Here is a 21,043-nt window from a genome sequence, read left to right on the forward strand (position 1 = left end):
AACACTCCAATTTGCCACGCCTCAATTTAGAGAAAAGCTTTTACAAGAACCTAAACTATCTGTTGATTTGATCATGAAGCATGTCAATGCATTTGAGGCAAGTCGGGCAGCAAGTGAACAAATAAGTGGTGGTCCAAGTAATATGAAATCTTCCGACGAAGTACGTAAAATCCAAACATTTTGCAAGTATTGTGGCACAGACAATCACGATGCAACTGAGACCTGTCCAGCATGGAGTAAAACATGTGCGAAATGTGGCAAGAGAGGACATTATGCAGCAGTATGTTTCTCAAAAGTTGCTGGTGGATCTATGGTAAACCGACCGCCACAACAGCAGTGGAATGCGAAACCACAATTTTCGAAAAGGAAATTTGACCAAGTAGCAAAACCATACTCAAGACCAAAACCAAATTTTAATCGTTATGGAAGTGTTAACCGGCAAATAAATTCAATTGAAGATTATTCAGCTGCGAATGAGGAAGTAGAACTGATTGAGATGGTAGGATCAGAAGATGAACGAAATGATTTGATTTGGGCTAAAGTGGGAGGAGTTCTTATAGAGATGCAAATCGATTCAGGGGTTCAATCCAATATAATAGATGAAAAAACATGGCAGGTAAATAATTAAATTAAGGTTGATTTAGAACGTTAAATAACCAAGTTTCCGACAGGTCATGGCGCGCAACGGTGTTGCTTTATTGGAGGGCCTTCTTCCATCGGACAGGCAGTTCAAAGCATACGCTCAAAAGGACTGCCTGACAGTTAGTCACAGGTTCACAGCAGAAATTGTAATCAACGACGGAGATAAGCAGCTCAAATCAGTGGCAACTTTCTATGTAGTAAAAGGAGGTCCACAACCGCTCTTGGGAAGGAAGACAGCTTCTAGTCTGGGTGTTTTGATAGTGGGTCTGCCTAGCCAAAGGGAATCACTCCATAAGGTAACATCAATCCGTCCGTTTCCCAAAATTCGTGGATACAAGATTAGTCTACCTATCGATAAATCAGTGCCGCCGGTTTCACAAAGACTTCGGAGATTGCCTTTTGCAACACTCGAAAGGGTTGAAGAAAAACTTAATGAACTACTTGCAAAAGATATCATCGAACCCGTTACTGAACCCAGCCGATGGGTATCTCCTTTAGTCGTTGTGATGAAAGATAGTGGTGATTTAAGATTGTGTATCGATATGCGTCAAGTGAACAAAGCGATACTACGGGAAACTCATCCGCTACCTACTATTGAAGACATCAGATGGAAGCTTAACGGGGCAACAATATTTTCAAGATTGGACATCAAGGACGCTTTTCATCAACTGGAAATTGACGCTGCTAGTAGACCGCTTACCACCTTTATAACTCATCGAGGTTTGTATCGGTATAAGAGATTAATGTTCGGGATCTCTTGTGCTCCGGAGAAATATCAGAAGGTAATCGAGCAGATATTATCAGATTGTCCCAACACAGTGAATTTTATTGACGACATCTTCGTTTTTGGGAAATCTGAAAAAGAGCATGACGATGCGCTTCAGAAAACGCTAGGAAAGTTTCGTCACCATGATATACTCTTGAACCAAGAAAAGTGCGCATTCAAAATGTCCGAAATCGACTTTTTAGGTCATCGTTTTGACAAAAATGGCATGACCCCGTCGCGATCCAAAATTGAGGCGATACAGAAATTCCGTGCTCCTGCCACTTCGGAGGAAGTGCGTAGTTTCCTCGGCCTTGTAAATTATGTTGGCTCTTTTATTCCGAATCTGGCTTCAATTTCATATCCACTCCGTGAATTAACCAAGAGTAACAATCCTTTCAAGTGGGGGTCAGAAGAACAAGTAGCGTTTAATCACCTCATATCCATCATAGGAGATGTCAGTACCTTAGCACACTTTGATCCTAAACTGTCTACCAGAGTCGTAGCTGATGCCTCTCCGGTCGGTTTGGGGGCTGTACTGATACAATTTTTTGAAGGGCAGCCTAGAGCGGTTTGTTTTGCCAGCAAGAGCCTCACCGATACCGAAAAGCGTTATGCACAAACAGAGAAGGAGGCTTTAGCGTTGGTATGGGCCGTAGAGAGGTTTCAGATATACTTGATTGGAATCCATTTCGAGTTGGAAACCGACCATAAACCGCTTGAAGCAATATTTGCTCCAACCTCAACCCCCTGCCTCCGTATTGAACGCTGGGTTTTGCGACTTCAGGCGTTCAGTTATACTGTTGTTTACCGCAAGGGTAAAGCAAATATAGCTGATCCCTTGTCCCGTCTTGCTCTGACAACAGCTGTAGATGAATTTGATCCTGACTCTGAGGTATATGTACGTAACGTGATCGAGTCTACAGCCATTGACATAGATGAACTAGAAGTCTCTTCCTTAGATGATCCTGAGCTTTCTGAGCTAAGAGAGTTTCTCGACAAAGGGATTTGGAATTACGCTTCAGCTCGCCTGAAACCATATCACCCATTTAGGAATGAACTTGGTAAAGTTGGAGGAATGATTGTTCGAGGATCTCGGTTGATCATTCCAGAAAAACTCCGAGAACGTATGCTTCAGCTAGGTCACGAGGGTCATCCGGGTCGCACAAAAATGCAACAAAGACTGCGTATGACATGCTGGTGGCCGGGTATGGACGAGATGATTGCAAAAACTGTAGATAAATGTCAGGGTTGTATGGTGGTGAGTCAACCTGATCGGCCGGAACCTATGCAGAGAAGGAAACTGCCGGATGCACCTTGGAGAGACGTGGCTATTGACTTCCTGGGCCCGCTGCCGTCTGGTGACTATTTGTTGGTCATTATTGACTATTACAGCCGCTACAAGGAAGTTGAAATCCTCAAGAAAATAACAGCTGGTGAAACTATTGATCGTTTGGAAAAGATATTTGTTCGATTGGGATACCCAAACACGATCACCTTAGATAATGGCCGTCAGTTCGTTAGTTCTGAATTTGATGAATACTGTCGTAAAAGAGGTATAGTATTAAATAAAACAACACCCTACTGGCCACAGGAAAATGGCCTCGTTGAACGCCAAAACCGATCATTAGTAAAGCGCTTAAAAATAAGCCAAGCGCTTAAGAATGATTGGAAGCAAGACCTTCTTACCTATTTGTCGATGTACTATTCTACCCCGCATAGTACCACGGGAAAGACTCCTAGCGAGCTGATGTTTGGCAGAGTTATACGGACGAAACTTCCATCGTTGCAAGACATCTCAGCAGCCCCTCCACCATCTGATTTTAGAGATCGAGATCAAATCTTGAAGGAAAAAGGGAAGGAAAACGAGGATCGACGTCGCAGAGCTCATCCTTCGACCATCGCTGTTGGAGATATGGTTCTAATGAAGAACGTTTTGCCTGGGAATAAGCTGACTACAACGTTCAAGCCAACAGCTGTGGAAGTAAAATCTAGACAAGGTTCAAGAGTTACGGTTCAGGACCCAAAGACAAATAAGTTCTATGATCGAAATACAAGCCACCTCAAGCAAGTTCCACCAGATGCAGTTAAAGGACCAGGAGAGGAGCCTACCGAAATGGAAACCGATGGTTACGAAATTTCAGATCTTGTGGTGTCAAGGGAAGCAGAAGGATGCGAGGAACTTCGTGTAGCACCAAAAGTAATCGAGGAATCAAAGCAGGAGATTCGTGAACGTCCACAGCGTGCTATAAGAAAACCTGCCCGTTTCGAAGATTGATTGTCAAGCTGTTTAATTTTTATAAAAAAAGGGGAGATGTGGTGTTGTGTTTAAGAGTGTAAACGATAATAATAAAATAATACTGGCATCACTGAAGTACAATAATAAAGGTGACTATCTGGTGTAAACACGTGTAGTTTATTGATTCCTAAAATACCACAATACTTAAAATTTTAATCATTGTTGTGTTGATGAGCTGCAGTATCGGCGATATAATTAATGTGAATTTGGAACTCCAGCCGTGTTGGTCGAAAATTAGAATAATATCTTGAGCGATTACCTTGTTCCCGAGAAAACAGTCGAGTTATGACGGGATCATTATTATTATCACTGGTTTAATCTCATCTGGGAAAAATTAATACATAGGCATGTTTTCGGAGCCTAAGTTTTAAAAACTATTTTTGGAGGTTTATTCTTGAACTAAATTTTTATCAGATTTTGTTCATCACCTCTAATTTTAGAAGTAGAATTTTTGATATTTTTAGAAAATTGAATAGATACGAATGTATCAAAAATGTATCAAAGAAACATATATGGTTAGCAAATTTTATTAAACACTGTAAGTGCCTTAACAAAAGTAATTTGGTGAAAATTGGTCTAGGGAATTGCAAGTTACAACTGTTTTAGTTTGGCGGACCCAATTTTTTCCAATTTTAAGAATTTAAGAAATTAATAAATTCTTTTATTTTTACAATCACCCCCACGGAGTGGAAAATTTTGAAAATTCGAAAGAACACCCACAAGGAAAAGTTCGAAGTTTTTATAGAAATTCCAGTGTTTGCGAGTATTTTGTAACGTTTTTTTGCCGCTTGGGGGGGTGATCACCACGATCACCCCCCCCATAGGACCGCGCCTGCATGAAAGTAAGTAATTACAAAAGAAAACTGAGCAGAGTCGAATTCTACCGGATTTGAAAATTTTGTGCACAGAAACTCAATCATGTACGCGTCCTCTCTAGATTTTTCGTGAGCTGATATTTAAAACTTTGTGAAAGTATGTTCTGTAGGATGTGATATTACACATCCGCCCAACCCGACATTTTCGAGTGCAGTTTACGATAGAAAGTTGTTCAATTTTATACGCCAATTAGCGTTAAAAATTTATGTGATCATTAAACTTTGAGAATGTTGTTGAATTTTTAAGCTCAAGATATTTTTTTAGGATTATTGAAAAACCAGTGAATTTGAATCTTTCGTTCAAAAATAGAATTATTTAAAAGAGAGAACTTATGATAATCCATGCTTGAAACTTACTATTTTTATAATGTGAGAACAGCTGATCTACAGAAACCCAAATGTAATATTCTATATTCTAATTATCATTGCGGTGAGTATAATGTTGGTAGGTATCGTAATTTCCTAATTCCTTAACAGCATTTAATGTATCAATATTCCATATACATATACTTTCCCAAATGACATAAATTCATATTTAGGTCTTTACATATTCAAAATATTATATGAAGCGTTTGGTAGGGATCTCCACGCTTCATTCCGCCCCTGTATCCTGTATCTTTCGCGGTTTTCATCACATGGTTGGCCTGGCCGTAGTAATATCTGCAATGCATAGGAAAATGTAACAGATAATACGCTGAAAAGAAAAATGATAGACGCAAGTCTTCCATTTTCCAGGATGCCTACATGTTTTGGCCATGTTGATGTAAGAAGAAGAAGAAGAAGTATGGAAAAATGTAATATTTTGTTCGGAAAAGTCAACAACATTTTTGTTTCTTCCGTGAAACTAAGCCATCTAACCATTTGTGTACCAATTTAGACCGGAACTTAGAATCTTATAAGGCAAAAGAGTTATTAGGAGTTGGATAGGGCCATGTCTTTTGACATTGAAAAACATTCACTTCAACTGACATCACTGGGAACACGATTCTTCAGAAGAAACAAATATGATGTTGATTTTTCACAATAATCAATTTTCCCATACAAACCTAAAAATTAAAATTTACTCATGTAAACGTTACTTAAAATTTCGGCAAAAAATCATGAATGAGTTTGGACCAAAACGAAGATTTTTAGACCTCAGGGTTTGAGAATTTCAAAAATGAACTCGAATCGACTCAGTCTAGTGGGACAGTCGACTTGCGATGTCAGGAGATCGGCGGGTATTCAAGGTTGGAACGAAAAATACTGAAAAAGGCTTTTCACTTTCATAGGCTTTTAGGATGTTGGTCAATCAAGTTATTGATGTGTGCCTTGAATTCCAGGCGCTGATCAAGGATCATGCTAAAATCGTTAATGGCTGATCGTCTCCAAGGAAGTACTCTGCAATTGAAGGCAGCCAGGACAGACGTTGATGCACGAATCAATACAGCATACAACAGCCAAAATAAGCTACCAATAATGTCATTTTTTCAAATGCCAAAATTAGGGTTTATTCAAGCATCATTTTGTTTAAATTTGGTGGCAAACCAAAACCAAAGTAAAGCATCAATAACAAAATGATAACACGATAAGGGGTTGATTTTACCTCTGTGATTTTACTAAGGTAGCTGAATTTAAAGTTTATTATGGTAGCGAAATTCGATATAATTTATCCCGAATAACAGTAATACAATGCCAAAGTTTGGGTCTCACTTTTCATATACGGATACTTCGATTATCCCAAGTTTAGGTTTCTATGAAACCTTAATGATGTTTTTTTTTGGTCACCCATTTGGTAAATTCTACGAAGGAATTTTTCGAATCGATCCCAATGCTCGTCGAGTGCCGTGTCTCCATGGAACCAATGGAGACACTCGTTATATACTCATCCCAAGCAACCAAAAGTCACATATTTACTTGAATGAAGGCATTGGAAGTTACATATTGGCTGACAAAGAGAATCAACTGCCCAATTCCCTTTAGTGAACTTTATGTACTCATTAATGAACTCGAAAGTAGCAAAAGTGATTAATATGTACGTTGTATGTGATTTGTTTTGCCCAATTCCCATTAGTGAACTATATGTACACATTAACGAACTTAAAAGCTGCAAAAGTGATCTATACGTACGTTATACGGGACTTAAGTCACATAAAGGGCACAAAAGTGCTCAATACGGGATTTGGTAAGTCACATAAATGGCACAAAAGTGCTCAAACGGGATTTGATAAGTCACAAAAACTGCATTGATGAGCTTTAAAAATCAAATCACCACTTAGAGTTTTAGTTTCAGTTAGAACAACATCTAGGCGTGGTCTTGTGGTAGCGTGTTCGATTCTCACCACGAAGGTCGGGGTTCGATCCCCAAGCCGGGCAAGTTTTTTTTCAATAAGTAATTTTCTACTTCAGTGACCATTCTGATGCGATATATGTAGGAAATGTAGGAAAGAAGCAATTGAGCAATTTGTCGAGCAATTTACCGGTACAGAACACAGTAAATAATCAAGAGAAGGTGATATGAACCGAAGCCAACGGTTCAGTTGAGATAGAGAGAGATTTTTTCGCTTATTTTGCGATTTTTTGGAAGCTGAATTAAGAGGCCGCTGGAAGCTGAATAGAAGATCATTAAGACTTGTTTTGGAACTTGAAAGTATCAATAAGAACTTAAATTTTGAGCTGCATAGAACGTACTTCATATCAATGATGGGGCTGAGTTAGCGTTTTTGTACCTGTTTTATGAGACTTTTGGTTGCTTGGGATCCGTATATTCACGCAGAAAAATAGAAATTAGTTTCAAAGGAAAGTGCCACGAAAACAAAGGATTTTTTCCTTTGATTTTGGGACAAATAAAAATTACTTAGATTCAAAAACATTTTCCTTTGTTTCGAAGAAATGTTTTCCTTTGAATCAAAGAATGTTTCTTGATTCAAAATCTGAAATACTTTGATTCAAAATCTGAAATCCCTTGAACCTATAGCATTTCCGTTTGATGCCATAACATTTTCCTTTATTTCCAAGTTATTTTGATTTTAATTCGAAAACATTTTTTCTTTGTTCTTATTATTTACTCTCGTTCCTACCAAAATAGTAGGTACCACAAATGTTTCATTTCGAAGAATAATAATACATTTTATTTTTCAAATAGTTTATTTATTTAAAGTTTTGTTTCCGGAAGTTCCTGTAAAGAAGAGAGGAAAATAGAAAAAAATCAAATTAATAAAACACAAATGAATGAGAAAAATATGTTCCCTAAACACATTGAATGAAATGTGGGGAAAGAAGTTAAGCACTAGCAATTTAAAGATTGTAGTTTGACAATATATAATATTGAAGGTACTCACATTTCAACATGCTAACATTGATCTGCAGACGAATTTTTGGCAAACAAGCGGATCATATTATAAACTGGGCATCTTGGAATTTCGCAGATTTCAATTCGTTCCTTCTTCAGAACTAGTCTTCGTCGGCTGAATAGTTGACCTAAAACTAATTCAAAAATTTAATAATTCACTCCAGATATATTTAAAGAAAACTCACCAAAAATCCTCCACGGCATTGAGAACTTTCCGCCACAATGTTTTCCATCGTTGTTGGTTTCGAAGAAAATTTAATCAAAATCAAAGAATTTTTTCATTGATTGTAGCACGAATGTATTGTCTTTTGATTTCAAGTACAGTACATCAATTCAAAATTCTTGTACACCAACTCAAAATAATTTTCTTTCCTTTTGATAGAAAAAAAAATTAAATCAAAAAAATAAGATTTAGATTCAAATAACACTAGAACTTTAATTAAAAAACGTATTTCTTTTGTTTTAATGGCACTAGTTTTCTCTGCGTGTACATACGTTCTAAACTCCACCTGGGGCCTCAGACCATTTCCCAAACCGGAACTGCCCTAAGACAATACTTCGGAAAGAGGTCTAATTCACGCATACGCGCTACTCATGCAACACTTGCTTAGAAGTTCATATTTAAATCAAATACCATCCTAACCGGCCGAGATCATTTTCACGTCGTGGTCCGATCGACGTTACGTTATCCTACGTCGATCGCAATTTGCGTCAGTCTCCAACTCTTTTGCAGAGCAATCATTATCCGGGCGAGCCCATCGCTGCCCAGACAACCAGAAGTCGTATATTATTTTACAGATTATATCGTATGAATATTATTAAAAACTCATTTTCGTATATCTGCACCTACAATGGGCCCATGCATATCCTTTATCGTATTTAAATGCATTGCATGTTTTTATTACGACAATTCGTTTATATGCACCTACAATGTGCGGCTCATGCATATTCTTTATCGTATTTAAATACATTGCATGATTTTATTACGACAAAACAATCCAAATCAAGAATATGTGTGCTAATGTATCTATATGGCCTCAAAAACTATACGTATATACTGGTTTTGCTGCATTGTATACGATATGTTTACACGTATATTTGCACATATATTTGTGTTGCAAATTTTATATACCCACCAAATGGTTGTCTGGGTGACTGCCTGCCATGTGTTGATGTCATCACACATCTTCTGCAACATGTTGTTCACTGTCGTTTCTGGTCCGCAGGCGGCGAATATGTGGTGATACTTCATGAAGCATCCATGTCCATGATCAGTCAGGAATTGCGTCATGAAGAAATATACTTCGCCATGCTTTCTCTCTATCCACTCCTTGATATTTGGGATCTAACGATGGGTCCACCTTCCTCGTTCTGGGCTTTCCCACAACTGCTGCCAGTTGGCCATGGAACTTTCTTTGGCTTATGTTCTCATGTTTTGCGTGCCTCTATTTTCGTAGCAGTAGGAGTCCTCCACCAACAAAACCGAGATGGGCATGACTCCCGCTACAACGCATGTAGCCTCCGACGAAACGGTGCGGTATGCACTGATGACTCGCAAATTAATCCGCCTGTTCAGCTTCTGCTGGTTACACTGGATGTTAAGACCAGATTTCTAGGCTGCCCCTCCATACCGAAGGATTGACAAAACCACACTCGAAATCATCCTCTGCTGACTACTTCGAATCTCCGAGTTGTTCGCAATTATCCTCGTGAGTGCGGCCGTTGCTGTTGCCGCCTGCTTACACACATACTCAACGTGGTTTTTAAAGCTGAGCCGGTCGTCAATCATCACACCCAAATATTTAAGCTCGCTCTTCGATTCGATAGTGCATTATCCAACTGTAATCCTGCCTGTTTGCGGTGAAATCAGGTTTGATATCAGGACCATCTCGGTTTTGGGGTGAGCCAACTGCAAACTCTTGGTATGCATCCAGCTCTCTACCGCTTCTACAGCCTCTGAAGCTCTTAACTGGACGATTTCTGTTAAGTGACCCGTCGCTAGTAGTACGATGTCGTCCGCGAAACCAATCAACTTGACTCCCTGTGGAAGGCTCAACCTCATCTTACGTAATATTCCACAGGACCGGGATCGACAGGACCACATTGCGGGAAATTCCACAGTCGCGGCCTTAACTGCAATATTCGGGATACCATCTGGACGCAGAGCCTTTTCCAGCTGAAGAGATTTTGCGATGTCGCGCAGTTCTTCCAACGATATTAGATACTCCTCGCTCGTATCCCAGTCGTACGGGACTTGCGGTCAGCTATTGATATGATCTTGAGGGAACAGCTCTCTCGTTATTTCCTTCAGTTTGTTGGGGCACATTTCAGGTGGTGCGCTACCGCTTTTGTTTTTTTGCCATGACTTTCCTGTAGGCATCACCCCATGGTCGGTCATTGGCATCAAGAAAAAGTTTCCTTAAACATGCCTTTTTACTCTCTTTAATTGCCTTGCAGAGGTTTCTTCTCACATTTTTGTAAAGCGGTCTACGCTCGTCTCTCTCCGTTTGAGTTCATGCTCTCTGCATTTTTCGCATAGCGCGAAGGCAGCCTGGCACGCAAATAAACCTCGTCTTTGCTGCGTCACAGGCAAGTGGAATACCTTCGTCAGGTTTTCCGCCGACAAGTTAGACAGGTTTTGCTCCCACTTCAACAACCTCGACAAAGACATTCCGGTCAAATTGTTTTGTCCTCCAGCATCGTTCACCTACCATTACCTTTCTCTGACATTCGTGAGGTAACCACCCCATTCCTGGGCTCACGCATTAAAATCCCCCGCGATAATAACCTTAATTATGTGCGTTACGATAGTTGTTTACATCTCTCATTCCTCCTTTTTGTGTACCGGGAACATGATATGTTATATTATATTACAAAATTTCCACCGCAAAGGGAAGGTAGCTCTATCAAGCGAACCTTGAAAGATGAGCCGAACAGGAGTCAGCAAAGCAAATCAGGTCTTTTTTTCGTTTTCAATCGTCGAAGTTCAGTCGTGACACGAGGAATTCGCACATTTCGCATGCTAGAGCGTGTTGGATCGATGACATAAGTCAGAATATGTGAGAAGTTTTAAGCGGCAAGCTCAAATACCTCGATAGTGACTAGGATGCACGAGATGTCGTTGAAGTTAAATAGGGTTCTTGAAGTCGAGGTAGATTAGGTTTATTTATTTCGTACATCAATAGTGGGTTTTTGAGAGGGTGTTCCCAGCGAGCAAATGGATGCTCTTTTAAAGGAACGCATTGTTGTTGATGCTATTCAATTGATGGTGAGGCGTTGGTGGTCTAGGCTTAAAGGTGATAGATAAAAAGAAATGTATTAGCGTGGCAATTGACTTGATTTAGTGGATGTAGCGACTGATATGTTGCTTGCAGGATGAGGTCAGTTGTATTTTGAAGCGATGGATGGACGAGGATTGCCTCAAAGTTTCTGGAAGTCTGTCGTACATCGTGCGTGCTGCCGAAGTAGCTCAGCTTCCTTTTGCCAAATTCGGTATTGACTCTGGGTAGCCAGATGAGGTAGTTCCGATAACACCCGTTGCAGTGCGGTTTTGTGGTGTGTTTCTGGGCACGTCAGTATCCTATGCATGAACGTTATACTCTGCAACTCCTGATGTCCACGAGTGGGTAGAACTGAGTCCTCGATGTCGTTGTATAGCAATACTGATGGGTACAGGTAGGGCCTCCTATGAACAGCTTCCAACGCTCGATTCTGCAGGCATTGAAGTCCTCTCAGAAGATCTCTGGCTGCGTTTCCCCATAGCGAGACCAGGTATTGCAGCCTCGAATTGAAGAGCACAACTTTTTTTTAGTTTTTCAATGTGTGCACTCCATGTAAGGTTTTCATCCAGTACTAGACCCAGATATTTGAAGTCCTTGACACGATGGATTTCAGTGTTAGTAAAGCTTATATATGGCAATTCAGGGATCGGTCGACGTCCAGAGTTGAACAACATGTACGTTGTTTTTGTTGTGTTCAGAGAGAGCAGATTGTGGTTGAAATACTCGTTTAGGAGTAACATGTCACTATTCATCCAAAGGCTATTTGAATGGGATCGGGGCTGGTGTAGGAGATCAGGGTATCGTCGGCAAACAGGCGAGGTATCCCTTGGAGTTTTGGATTTTGGATTTTGAGCGATCGTTTATGAACACTGTGGTGATCCTCCATTTCCTTAAACACCTTCCACTACGAAACAAGACCGAAATTTCTCAATAAATTTATTCCACGTGAGAAAAACCCGTTTTTCCTTTTCGACACACGTTTTAAATCTGACTTTATTTTTCTCCGCTTGCTGTGATGCGTACTCAATCATTCTTTCTCCGAAACTTCTACCTATCGCTTTTTCTCCTTAACTCTGTTCACTAACGGTACCAGCATGTACCGAACTGCTAGCGGATTGCATTTTTCTAACGGTCTGCTTGACACTGATATAAATTCTTCTAAATTTTTAACCAATCTCTTAACATAGATTTTTAATATATGAATATTAAATTAAACCATATACACTACCGTATACTCTACAAACATCAGAAATATAAGAGGCCCTAGGTTGCTTCCTTGCGGAACCCCAATTTGTTGCTGTTGTTAGTGCCACACCAAGAAGCAAATTGCTGACGGTTTGAGAGGTAGTTTTCCAGCAAATAGATAGTTTACAGTTGACGAGATTATTTGTATGTGTTCAACGTCAACTACCGAAATTTAAGAAAAAAACGGAAAAGTAAAAAAACATCAGCTTCCTCACGAAGCGCATTCGAACTGTTATAAATATTCCTAGACCAATCTGCCGACGGCGTATCGGCTGTCATCTCGAATTTGGGTCGCATCATCGATCAAAGAAATCTCAAGTTTATCTAGATAGTGACCCCACAATAAGTTGAAATTATGCCAAATGACTTTTATGCCAAATTACAATTCTACAAACGACTTTATGCCAAACATCATACTCCTGAAAAAAAAAGGGTTTCCCAGATTGCTTCAAGTCCACTGCAAATTTATTCAATTATAAAGAAATTTATTGAATTATTTCTTCTTGGAAAACGTTACTTGGAATATCGTCCGAACTAAGCAAACTAGAAACGTAAATTCCTCTGGTACCGGCTTTTCGAGGTCCACCTTTGCTTCTCGCTGGAGCCTGTCGGTTGAATTTCTCGTTCCAACTTTTATCTTGTGGTTCTATCTTATGTTTGTATTTTATGTGATTCGAAAGGAAATGATCTCGACTGAATTTCAGGGGACATATCGAGCATCGAAAAATTTTCAAACTTTCCTCCATGTGTGCCTCGTAATGTTTAATATACACCTGACGGGTAGTTAGTTTTTTGTTGCAAATTTCACACTGGTAAGGAAATATTCCGGTGTGGCGGATCTCGTGTTTGTAGAGTTCGGTAGTCGAGCAGAATCGAGCCGGGCAATATTGGCAAGGATAGTTCTTCTGACTGGTGTGGATGTTTTGGTGTTTCTTCAGATGAAAGCTACGCTTGAAACTGTGCCCACAAACGTCACACTTATGGCGCCGATCTTCCGAATGGGATACCATATGCGAGTAAAGATTGGAAGCAGCTGGAAACGTTACTTGACAAATCTTGCATCGGTGTTCTTTGGGCCGTTCGTGGCGTACCATACAGCTTCGAACCAGAGCTTCGTGTTTGTACATTTTTTTGCAGGTGGGACAGGCGAACTCTGGTTCAGTCTTGTGCGTAGCCAAATGAAGGTCCAAAGCATGTTCTTGCGAAAACCCTGGAAAAGAAACTGTCATTGGTAAAAGAAGGACGGTTATAAATATGTAAGACATAAATCAATTACCTTTTCCACAAATATCGCAAACATGTACTTTTTCGTAATATACCAAACGTTGGTGAAGACGCAGATCCTTGCCAGTTTTGTAGCTCCGATAGCAAATATTACATTCAAACTGTCGTTCTGTACCGTCCGCATCTTTCATGTAGATTTTCGGTTTGTTGGCGTGCACGTCCAGTGAATGCTGTTCTAGGGCTTCGAGTGATCCGAACGGTTCTCTGCAGCCACAGCAAAGGAAAGCTTGATCTCCGATATGGGTCGCACTGTGTTCCATTAAATCTTTCAAGGATTTTCGAGTGATCGAGCATTTACTACATGCATACAACTTTTTCGAGGCAGCCTTTCTTAAATGCTGATTGAGAGCTTTAGTCGTTTTGAACACTTTGAAGCATCCATCGCATTCACATTTCATATATTGATCTCCAGTTTGCAAGCTTCTTTGCGGCCAATGTTCCTCAGTTTGATGACTACGTAACTCTGGAATTGAGGAGAAAACTTTACGGCAACCACAACAGCGGAACACATCGAAAGTTTCATTCGTTTGAATCTCTTTGTTAGACCGATTGCGATACAGACGATATGGATAACGTTCGTGAAACAGTTTTTCATTATACGTCCCAAAGGACATTCCGCAGAGCACACAAAGGTTTATTTTTAGCGTTTTGGAAACGACAGGTAATCTGTGATGCTGATCTACGTGTCGGAAAAGGTCTCTCTGTGCACGGAATTCGGAATCACAAGAACAGCATTTAAAAGCCTGATCTGAGTGGAAAGTTTGCAGATGTTTGATCAAACCATCGTTAGATTTAAAACTACAACCACAAAAGTCGCACTTTTTCATGAGCTTAATGGCATTTCTGTCATTTCTATGCAAGACAACCTGCTGTTCACTGCTGAACATTATGTAGCAAACGTTGCATTGAACTTTACCAACTGGAACTCGCATTTGGGCCTGAGCTCGGTGGATTTTTCTAGAGTGGGAAAGTAACCCTGCTTCATCCCCAAATGACGACTGGCAGCCGCAGCAATCAAAGTTCTCCTTTTCCAAAGAGACAAGCGTCGTCCCATCAAGAATTTCAATTTCTTGCATCGAAACTTCATCAGCTTCGTCTAATTCATCTGAATCATGTGTTTCTTCTAGGTATTCGATTTCTAAATCCTCAGAGGTTTCAGTTGGAGGCGGGTTCGAAAAGTATTCCTGGCTGTTCAAAGCATCAATAAAATTACTTTGAGACTGCAGAGCCTGCGTTCGAAGCTTAAATGCTTCCTCGAGTCGCAAACAACACAGAGAACAAATTTGCTGTGGAAGAAGATCATTTTCACAAATATTCTGTAACAAAATGAGACATTTTTTAATGTTTCCAAATGAAAATGAAAAAAAAATTAAATGAATGATAATTATACCTCTAGTCCACATATTTCGATCAACGCCTTTTCAATTGAGAAATCAATTCCTTTTTGCTGAAAGTAAAAAGTAAAAGATTGTTTTGTTAATAATGATAACGAAACAATCTACAATAAATGGAATTCAGAAAAGGTTCCTTGTAGCTCAGATAAATATATAACGCTAACTTCCACCGTTCGTTTAAAACATTATAATAGTAGATATTTAAAAAGGTAGTCAATAATGCGAATAAAAAAATGACTTTTCTTAACTAATTCGTGAATGTTAATAAATTACAAATTACTATTTTTGAAATCTTGTATACGTCTGTTGTCTGTGACGAAAAGCGTCATGCACATGCAATTTAGATAAGTCTGAAATTAAATGTAGGAATTTATGAGGAACACTTACCTTTACATCAAAAATATTTATCAATAGCTGATCTACGCCAATAGAATGAGCGTCCAAACATATTCGGCAAAGGTTCTCGTCCTCCATAACTGAGATATTTTAAATCAAATTCGTCCAATGAAGTAAATCAGACAAATTTCTTTTTTTTTTTTATTTATTTGTTTGCGCATATATTACACGACTTATGCCTAAGACCACTATGGTCCAACTTGGCTCTGTATGTGTTCTATATTACAATGGTATTGTATTCAGATATTGTTTGTTGATCAATCTATTTTTAGAATTCGAGTCTACTTTATCGGTAGCTATTATTTGTAGTCTATTGGCTATGTGCCCTATCTTCTTCTGATTACTCCGTGGAGTTTACAATTTTTGTCATTCGTTATCATCATTATCGTGAGTATGATTTCTTCTTCGCGGTTATTATGGGCGAGGCCCGATTGTGTTCTTGTGTTTATACTCCGATGGAGTTTACAATTGTCTGTTCTTGGCCGAAGCCTTCATCTAATTCTGTTTTTACTCATAAGAGTTTACAATTTCTTGTTTTTTCCGTCCGGAGACATTCATATTTCTGGTGGTTTTGTCCGAAGACCTTTATTCCAGGGAGGTGGCAATCTAGTTCTTCTTTCGAACAATAATCTTTTTCTTTTTTTCTATCCATCGGGAGAGACGTTTATGGTGTTTTCCTCTGAAAGCAGTACGAAGTCTCAAAAGTCAAAATTTCAACCAATGAGGAATCAGAATGATTGATGTGTTAGTGTGCTATCGACCATACTTCTCTAGCATTTGACATTTAGTTCGGGTCCTTGACAGCAAAATGTCAGGTTTGTTATGGGCCCACAAAATCGTGGGCCCGTAATTTTGATGGTTGTCAAATTCAATGACAAAGGATAGGGATGCCATCTCCCTGCTTTATTCTGTTTAGTCTTGTCTTGAGTTATAACTCAAGACTAACTTTTTGTTAGGGGGTGAGGAATCGAACCTCTCATCATCTGATTGAAAATCAGACCGGCTAGCTGACTGAGCTAACCACCCCCCCCTCAGACAAATTTCGAAGAATCAAAACATCAAACAACAACAAAAATGAACTTCGCACGCTTCGAAGCATTAAGCTATTTTATGTTAATTTATAACATGTCTTGTTGAATATCGGTGTACTTTTTACCCGATAGAAAAACCACACTTCTTTTTACCCATAATGATGCACTGTAGATGTGTTTTTATCTCGTATCTGATATGGATCAGGATTCTAAATTAGTCAAAATAACGATTTCCTCTGCGTCGTCGCTGAAATTGTGCATTTTGGTTTTGGCTTCGAGTCGTTCCACTAACGTAAATTGATTTGTTCTATCGAAGTGGTTTTTCTTATGGATGCTGGCATTCGTAAATTATATCAACAAACTGTAACAAACACTACCAAAGTTGGTGATTCGAAATCTTCAAAACAAATCTATCGACTGATGCATCACCCACAAAAATCCATTTACGAACGCGGCTTTAAATCTTTTACCAGCATAGTTTGAGAATAAATTAATAAAATAAACCTCTATCAATTTTGCTTTATTTTGAAATTCTGCATCAATTACCGCATCCACTTTGTTTGTCAGTCTTTCTTGAATCAAATTTTTAAATATTGATGTTTTAATTATAAAAGTTACAACACCTGCACAATTTAATGTTATTAAATTTTGTACTTTATTTTGAGTAATATTTTCTCAACGTGTTGTAGGTAGTCTTTTTACCTGCGTTGTGCTATTTGATAGTTGATCGTGTATAAATGTAAACAAAAAGTTTTGATCCGCCGCAAAATTTTGTTCTTTCTCCGCGTCGCAGCACGAAAAATAAGTTCGTGTTTTAAGTTTATCCAAGTGATTCAGCATGCCCAACTGGTACTACGAGAAAAAGGATCTTCGCAGTACGCCGTCCAGTTTGGATGGGATCGATTACGAGACGGAACGGCGCTACCGGAAGGAGGGAGCCCGATTCATCATGCAAACCGGCACCTCGATGGGTCTTGGGCACAACACGGTGGCCACAGGTGTAGTTTATTTCCATCGCTTTTACATGTTCCATTCTTTCAAAACCTTCCCACGGTACGTGACCGCTTGCTGTTGTCTGTTCCTGGCCGGCAAGGTGGAAGAAACACCGAAAAAGGCCAAAGACATCATTAAAACGGCACGGTCTCTGCTCAGCGATCAGAAGTATCTGTCTTTTGGCGATGATCCCAAGGAAGAAGTCATGACGCTGGAAAGAATTCTGCTCCAGACCATCAAATTTGATCTGCAGGTATGTTAGGCTGTTTTATTTGATTGGATTGAGTTTGATATTGACCTGAATGCTTATTTTTAGGTAGAGCATCCTTATTCTTTCCTGGTTAAGTATGCCAAATGCCTGAAAGGTGACAGCGCAAAGCTACAAAAAATGGTTCAAATGGCTTGGAATTTCGTAAACGACTCTCTGAGTACAACTGTATGTCTCCAATGGGAACCGGAAATCATAGCCGTCGCTCTGATCTATCTGGCCAGTAAGCTAAGTAAATTTACGGTGGTAGATTGGATCGGCAAACAGTCAGAACATCTCAAGTGGTGGGACATGTTCGTTCAAGACGTCACTATGGATATCCTCGAGGACATTTGCCATCAAGTGTTGGATCTCTATCAGCAACCGAACAACGAAACTCCCCCAGATAGTCCGCCACAACCTCCTCCCAGTAAATCGTCTCCGCCCATGAAGCGGGCAAACATATCTCCGATTGCAAGCAAAAACTCTCCGACCGTTAGCAATCCACCACCGAAGGTTTGTTAGCAATTTTTAAATTGAAGAAAATCTCATACACTTATATCCTTTAAAATATTCTACAGCCTGTAGCACCCCCGGTGCCTCCTGTCGAGATTGAATCCAATCCAATCCCAAAACACATAACGACAGACAACAGTTCGCATGGAAGTGGTGGAGGTGGAGGAAACTATGCAAACTATCCAATCTATCCGATCCATCAGGGTCCTCCGCCAAGTCAACAGTCGCATGTCGGTGTTCCCGGTTATAATTCTGCGGTGCCTCCTCCGGGTCCAGTTCCACCGCAGCAGCAATCGTGGCAGCAACATTACTCGCACGGCCCCCCACCACACGGTAACAATTACTATGGCGGGCCGGGACCGATGGGAGGAAGAAATAACTATTATCCACCACAATGAAAATGTTTAGACCGTAGAACAGAGTGTATCAGTGGCTGGGCTAATTGAAACAATAAAAATATATTTAATCTAAAAAAAACACTGCCATTCCATGATAGAACTACCCGAAAATCTGTTTGAATACTCTTGCAAATGTAATTCATTGAATCCGTAATCATTGTGTAATGTCAATTCTTTGAGTATTTTACAGCATTAGTTCTGAATAAGAACAAAAGGGCTTTTATTAACATTATATAAGAAGATTTTCTGATCTTCTAGAGAAGTTTTTTTTCCATATCTCCCAATAATATAAGTTTGTTGAAAAGCCGAACATTGAAATTGTGTTTAAAATAATTCATTATCCTAACATTTTTCTCTGAGTGCATTTGCGATTTCCTCGCACCGAAAGCTCCCTCGTTCGGGCGAATGAAATGAACACCATGCCTTCAGATGTGTGTGTGCCTAAAGCCCTAAAATAAAAGTGCGGCAGACTGTCATCGCGGAGTTCCAATCGAACTGTCAAAAGTCGTTCCAATCGAGCATAACCATTTTTACCATTTCAATTTCGTGGCAGGTATTACAATCTGTGTGTCTGTGACTTTCAATTTTTTAATTGAAATAAATCAAGAATGCAGAGAAAATTCATTGGAGCAAAACGGAAAGAAGCACTTAATTTTTATTTTAACAATTGACACAACGGAGAACAAATTAAATAATATTCACAAAACGAAAATCAACTCCACAATCTGCAACACAGTTGCACATAAACAAGCAGTCATGCGAATGTTTTCGTTATTGGCAGTGTTGAAGGATTACAGAAGCTTTTTCAGTGCTGCCGAATCGATCAGAAATTCAATCTGCCGCACTTTTACTGTAGGGCTTTATGTGTGCCCTGTGATCGCCGACGTTCGCAAGAACGAGAGCAAACATGTAGGCGGTACTCCTTACGCACATGCGTCTCCATGCATGCCTGCATGGATGCATATATGCAATAGGGTGGCAGTAAAAATCGTACTACCACCGGTACATTTTTGTTATTTTCATCATTTTTTACAATTTCGTCAAATCAATTTTTTTCTTATTAAACCTTTTTTGTCATCTGACATTTTGTCATTTTTATCATTTTTGTTATTTTATCTTTTATCAATTTTGTCATTCAGTCATTAAATGTTATTTTTTCGTTATTGGCAAATTTATAATTTTTGTTATTTCTGTCGTTTTTGTGTTATTTATCATTTGTATTTTTATGTTATTTTTTTTTATTTTTGAAAAAAAAATTTAATTTTGGTCCCTTTTGTTAATTTTATATTTTTGTCATTTTTATCATGTTTTGTCAATCTTGTTGTTTTTGAATTTTTTTTGTTATTTTTTTTTATCATTTTTGTCATTTTTTGTCCTGATTTGTTATTTTTTTAGTTCTTGATGATTTTGTTCTTTTGTCAATTTTGTAATTTTTTAACATTTTTGACATATCTGTAATTCTTCTTCGTGTTTTTCATTTATTTATGTTATGTAATTTATGCATATAATTTATGTATTTTTGTTTTAATTTTGACTTTTTTTTTTATTGGATTTCTAACATTTTTGTCATTTCTGTTGTTTGTATTCTACAAAAAAAAAAAATAAATAAGAAATGACAAAACTGGCAAAAGCTTTGTCATTTCTTGCCAGTTTCTTTTATTTTTGTCAATTTTCAAATTTTTGTCACTCTTGTTGATTTTGTATTTTTTCCATTTTTTCTCATTTCTAGCGTAACATTTCAAAAGGGCGAAACTGCCAAATGTAAACAAATCGAGTTAACGGTCATTCCGGATGTACGTGGTTGTACTTTACCTAATAAACGCGGTTTCATCTTAAAATCGCTTAAAACTTTCAAAAACTTGATAAAATTTAATTGGGCGAAACTTCATGTTGATGCATTTTCGTTGGAACGTGAAGTTACGCCTATTCAAAATTAGGTTAATTTTGTATTCGTGTAGTGCCTATATAGGCGTAACTGAATTGACCGTGTGTGACAAAACGGCCTAATTAGTTTTTGCGTGTAGGGCCAAAGGGCCTATAACTTCAAAACCAAAACAAAAACGGCCGATCAATTGGGCGAAACTTGCAGGCGTAACAAGAATCGAAAACGAAAAAGGGCGAAACTCGAAAATCTCTAAAATTTAGTGAAAAAAGTTAAAGTTCTTGATAATAAACGAACAATAAGTGAATATAATGCACATTTTTTGATTTTGTTGTACAAAAAGTGGTCGATTTTTTAAAATAGGGTTGGATTAGATGTTCCGGAATTTCAAATGCGTTTTTCTCGATTCGAGCTAACTGCTTGTTTCGCCCTTATGAAATGTTACGCTAGATTCAGATTTTTTTTT

General features: G+C 38.8%; 2 protein-coding genes across 4 annotated transcripts; one reads left to right on the plus strand and one right to left on the minus strand.

Moving 5' to 3' along the window:
* Positions 1-12,906: 12,906 nt before the first annotated feature.
* Positions 12,907-15,635, minus strand: LOC129745995 (zinc finger protein 345-like). 3 transcript variants are annotated; one of them, XM_055739412.1, is made up of 5 exons: positions 15,502-15,635; positions 15,111-15,167; positions 14,637-15,036; positions 13,713-14,183; positions 12,907-13,658 (listed from the first exon to the last, which is right to left on the minus strand). In XM_055739412.1, exons 1-5 carry the CDS (start codon positions 15,586-15,588, stop codon positions 12,922-12,924), a joined length of 1,752 nt encoding a protein of 583 aa, XP_055595387.1. In that variant the 5' UTR covers positions 15,589-15,635; the 3' UTR covers positions 12,907-12,921. The 3 variants fall into 3 exon arrangements, with proteins under 3 accessions (XP_055595387.1, XP_055595386.1, XP_055595385.1); XM_055739411.1 differs by having other exon boundaries at positions 12,907-13,646; positions 13,713-15,036; XM_055739410.1 differs by having other exon boundaries at positions 13,713-15,036.
* A 1,629-nt stretch (positions 15,636-17,264) lies between these two features.
* LOC129747000 (cyclin-K) lies at positions 17,265-18,740 on the plus strand. Its single transcript, XM_055741011.1, has 3 exons — positions 17,265-17,787; positions 17,851-18,297; positions 18,363-18,740. The coding sequence occupies exons 1-3, from the start codon at positions 17,380-17,382 to the stop codon at positions 18,693-18,695; spliced, it is 1,188 nt and encodes a 395-aa protein (XP_055596986.1). The 5' UTR covers positions 17,265-17,379; the 3' UTR covers positions 18,696-18,740.
* The last annotated feature ends 2,303 nt before the right edge of the window (positions 18,741-21,043 follow it).

This window comes from Uranotaenia lowii, chromosome 2 (assembly GCF_029784155.1).
Source record: "Uranotaenia lowii strain MFRU-FL chromosome 2, ASM2978415v1, whole genome shotgun sequence".
Taxonomy (NCBI): domain Eukaryota; kingdom Metazoa; phylum Arthropoda; class Insecta; order Diptera; family Culicidae; genus Uranotaenia; species Uranotaenia lowii.

Coding starts and splice junctions, on each gene's coding strand:
- LOC129745995 (XM_055739410.1), bottom strand. CDS start 15,588: ATGGAGGACGAGAACCTTTGCCGAATATGTTTGGACGCTCATTCTATT. Junction 15,168..15,501: donor TAAATATTTTTGATGTAAAG/GTAAGTGTTCCT, acceptor TTTTACTTTCAG/CAAAAAGGAATTGATTTCTC. Junction 13,659..13,712: donor TTGCGATATTTGTGGAAAAG/GTAATTGATTTA, acceptor TACCAATGACAG/TTTCTTTTCCAGGGTTTTCG.
- LOC129747000 (XM_055741011.1), top strand. CDS start 17,380: ATGCCCAACTGGTACTACGAGAAAAAGGATCTTCGCAGTACGCCGTCC. Junction 17,788..17,850: donor CCATCAAATTTGATCTGCAG/GTATGTTAGGCT, acceptor GCTTATTTTTAG/GTAGAGCATCCTTATTCTTT. Junction 18,298..18,362: donor TTAGCAATCCACCACCGAAG/GTTTGTTAGCAA, acceptor AATATTCTACAG/CCTGTAGCACCCCCGGTGCC.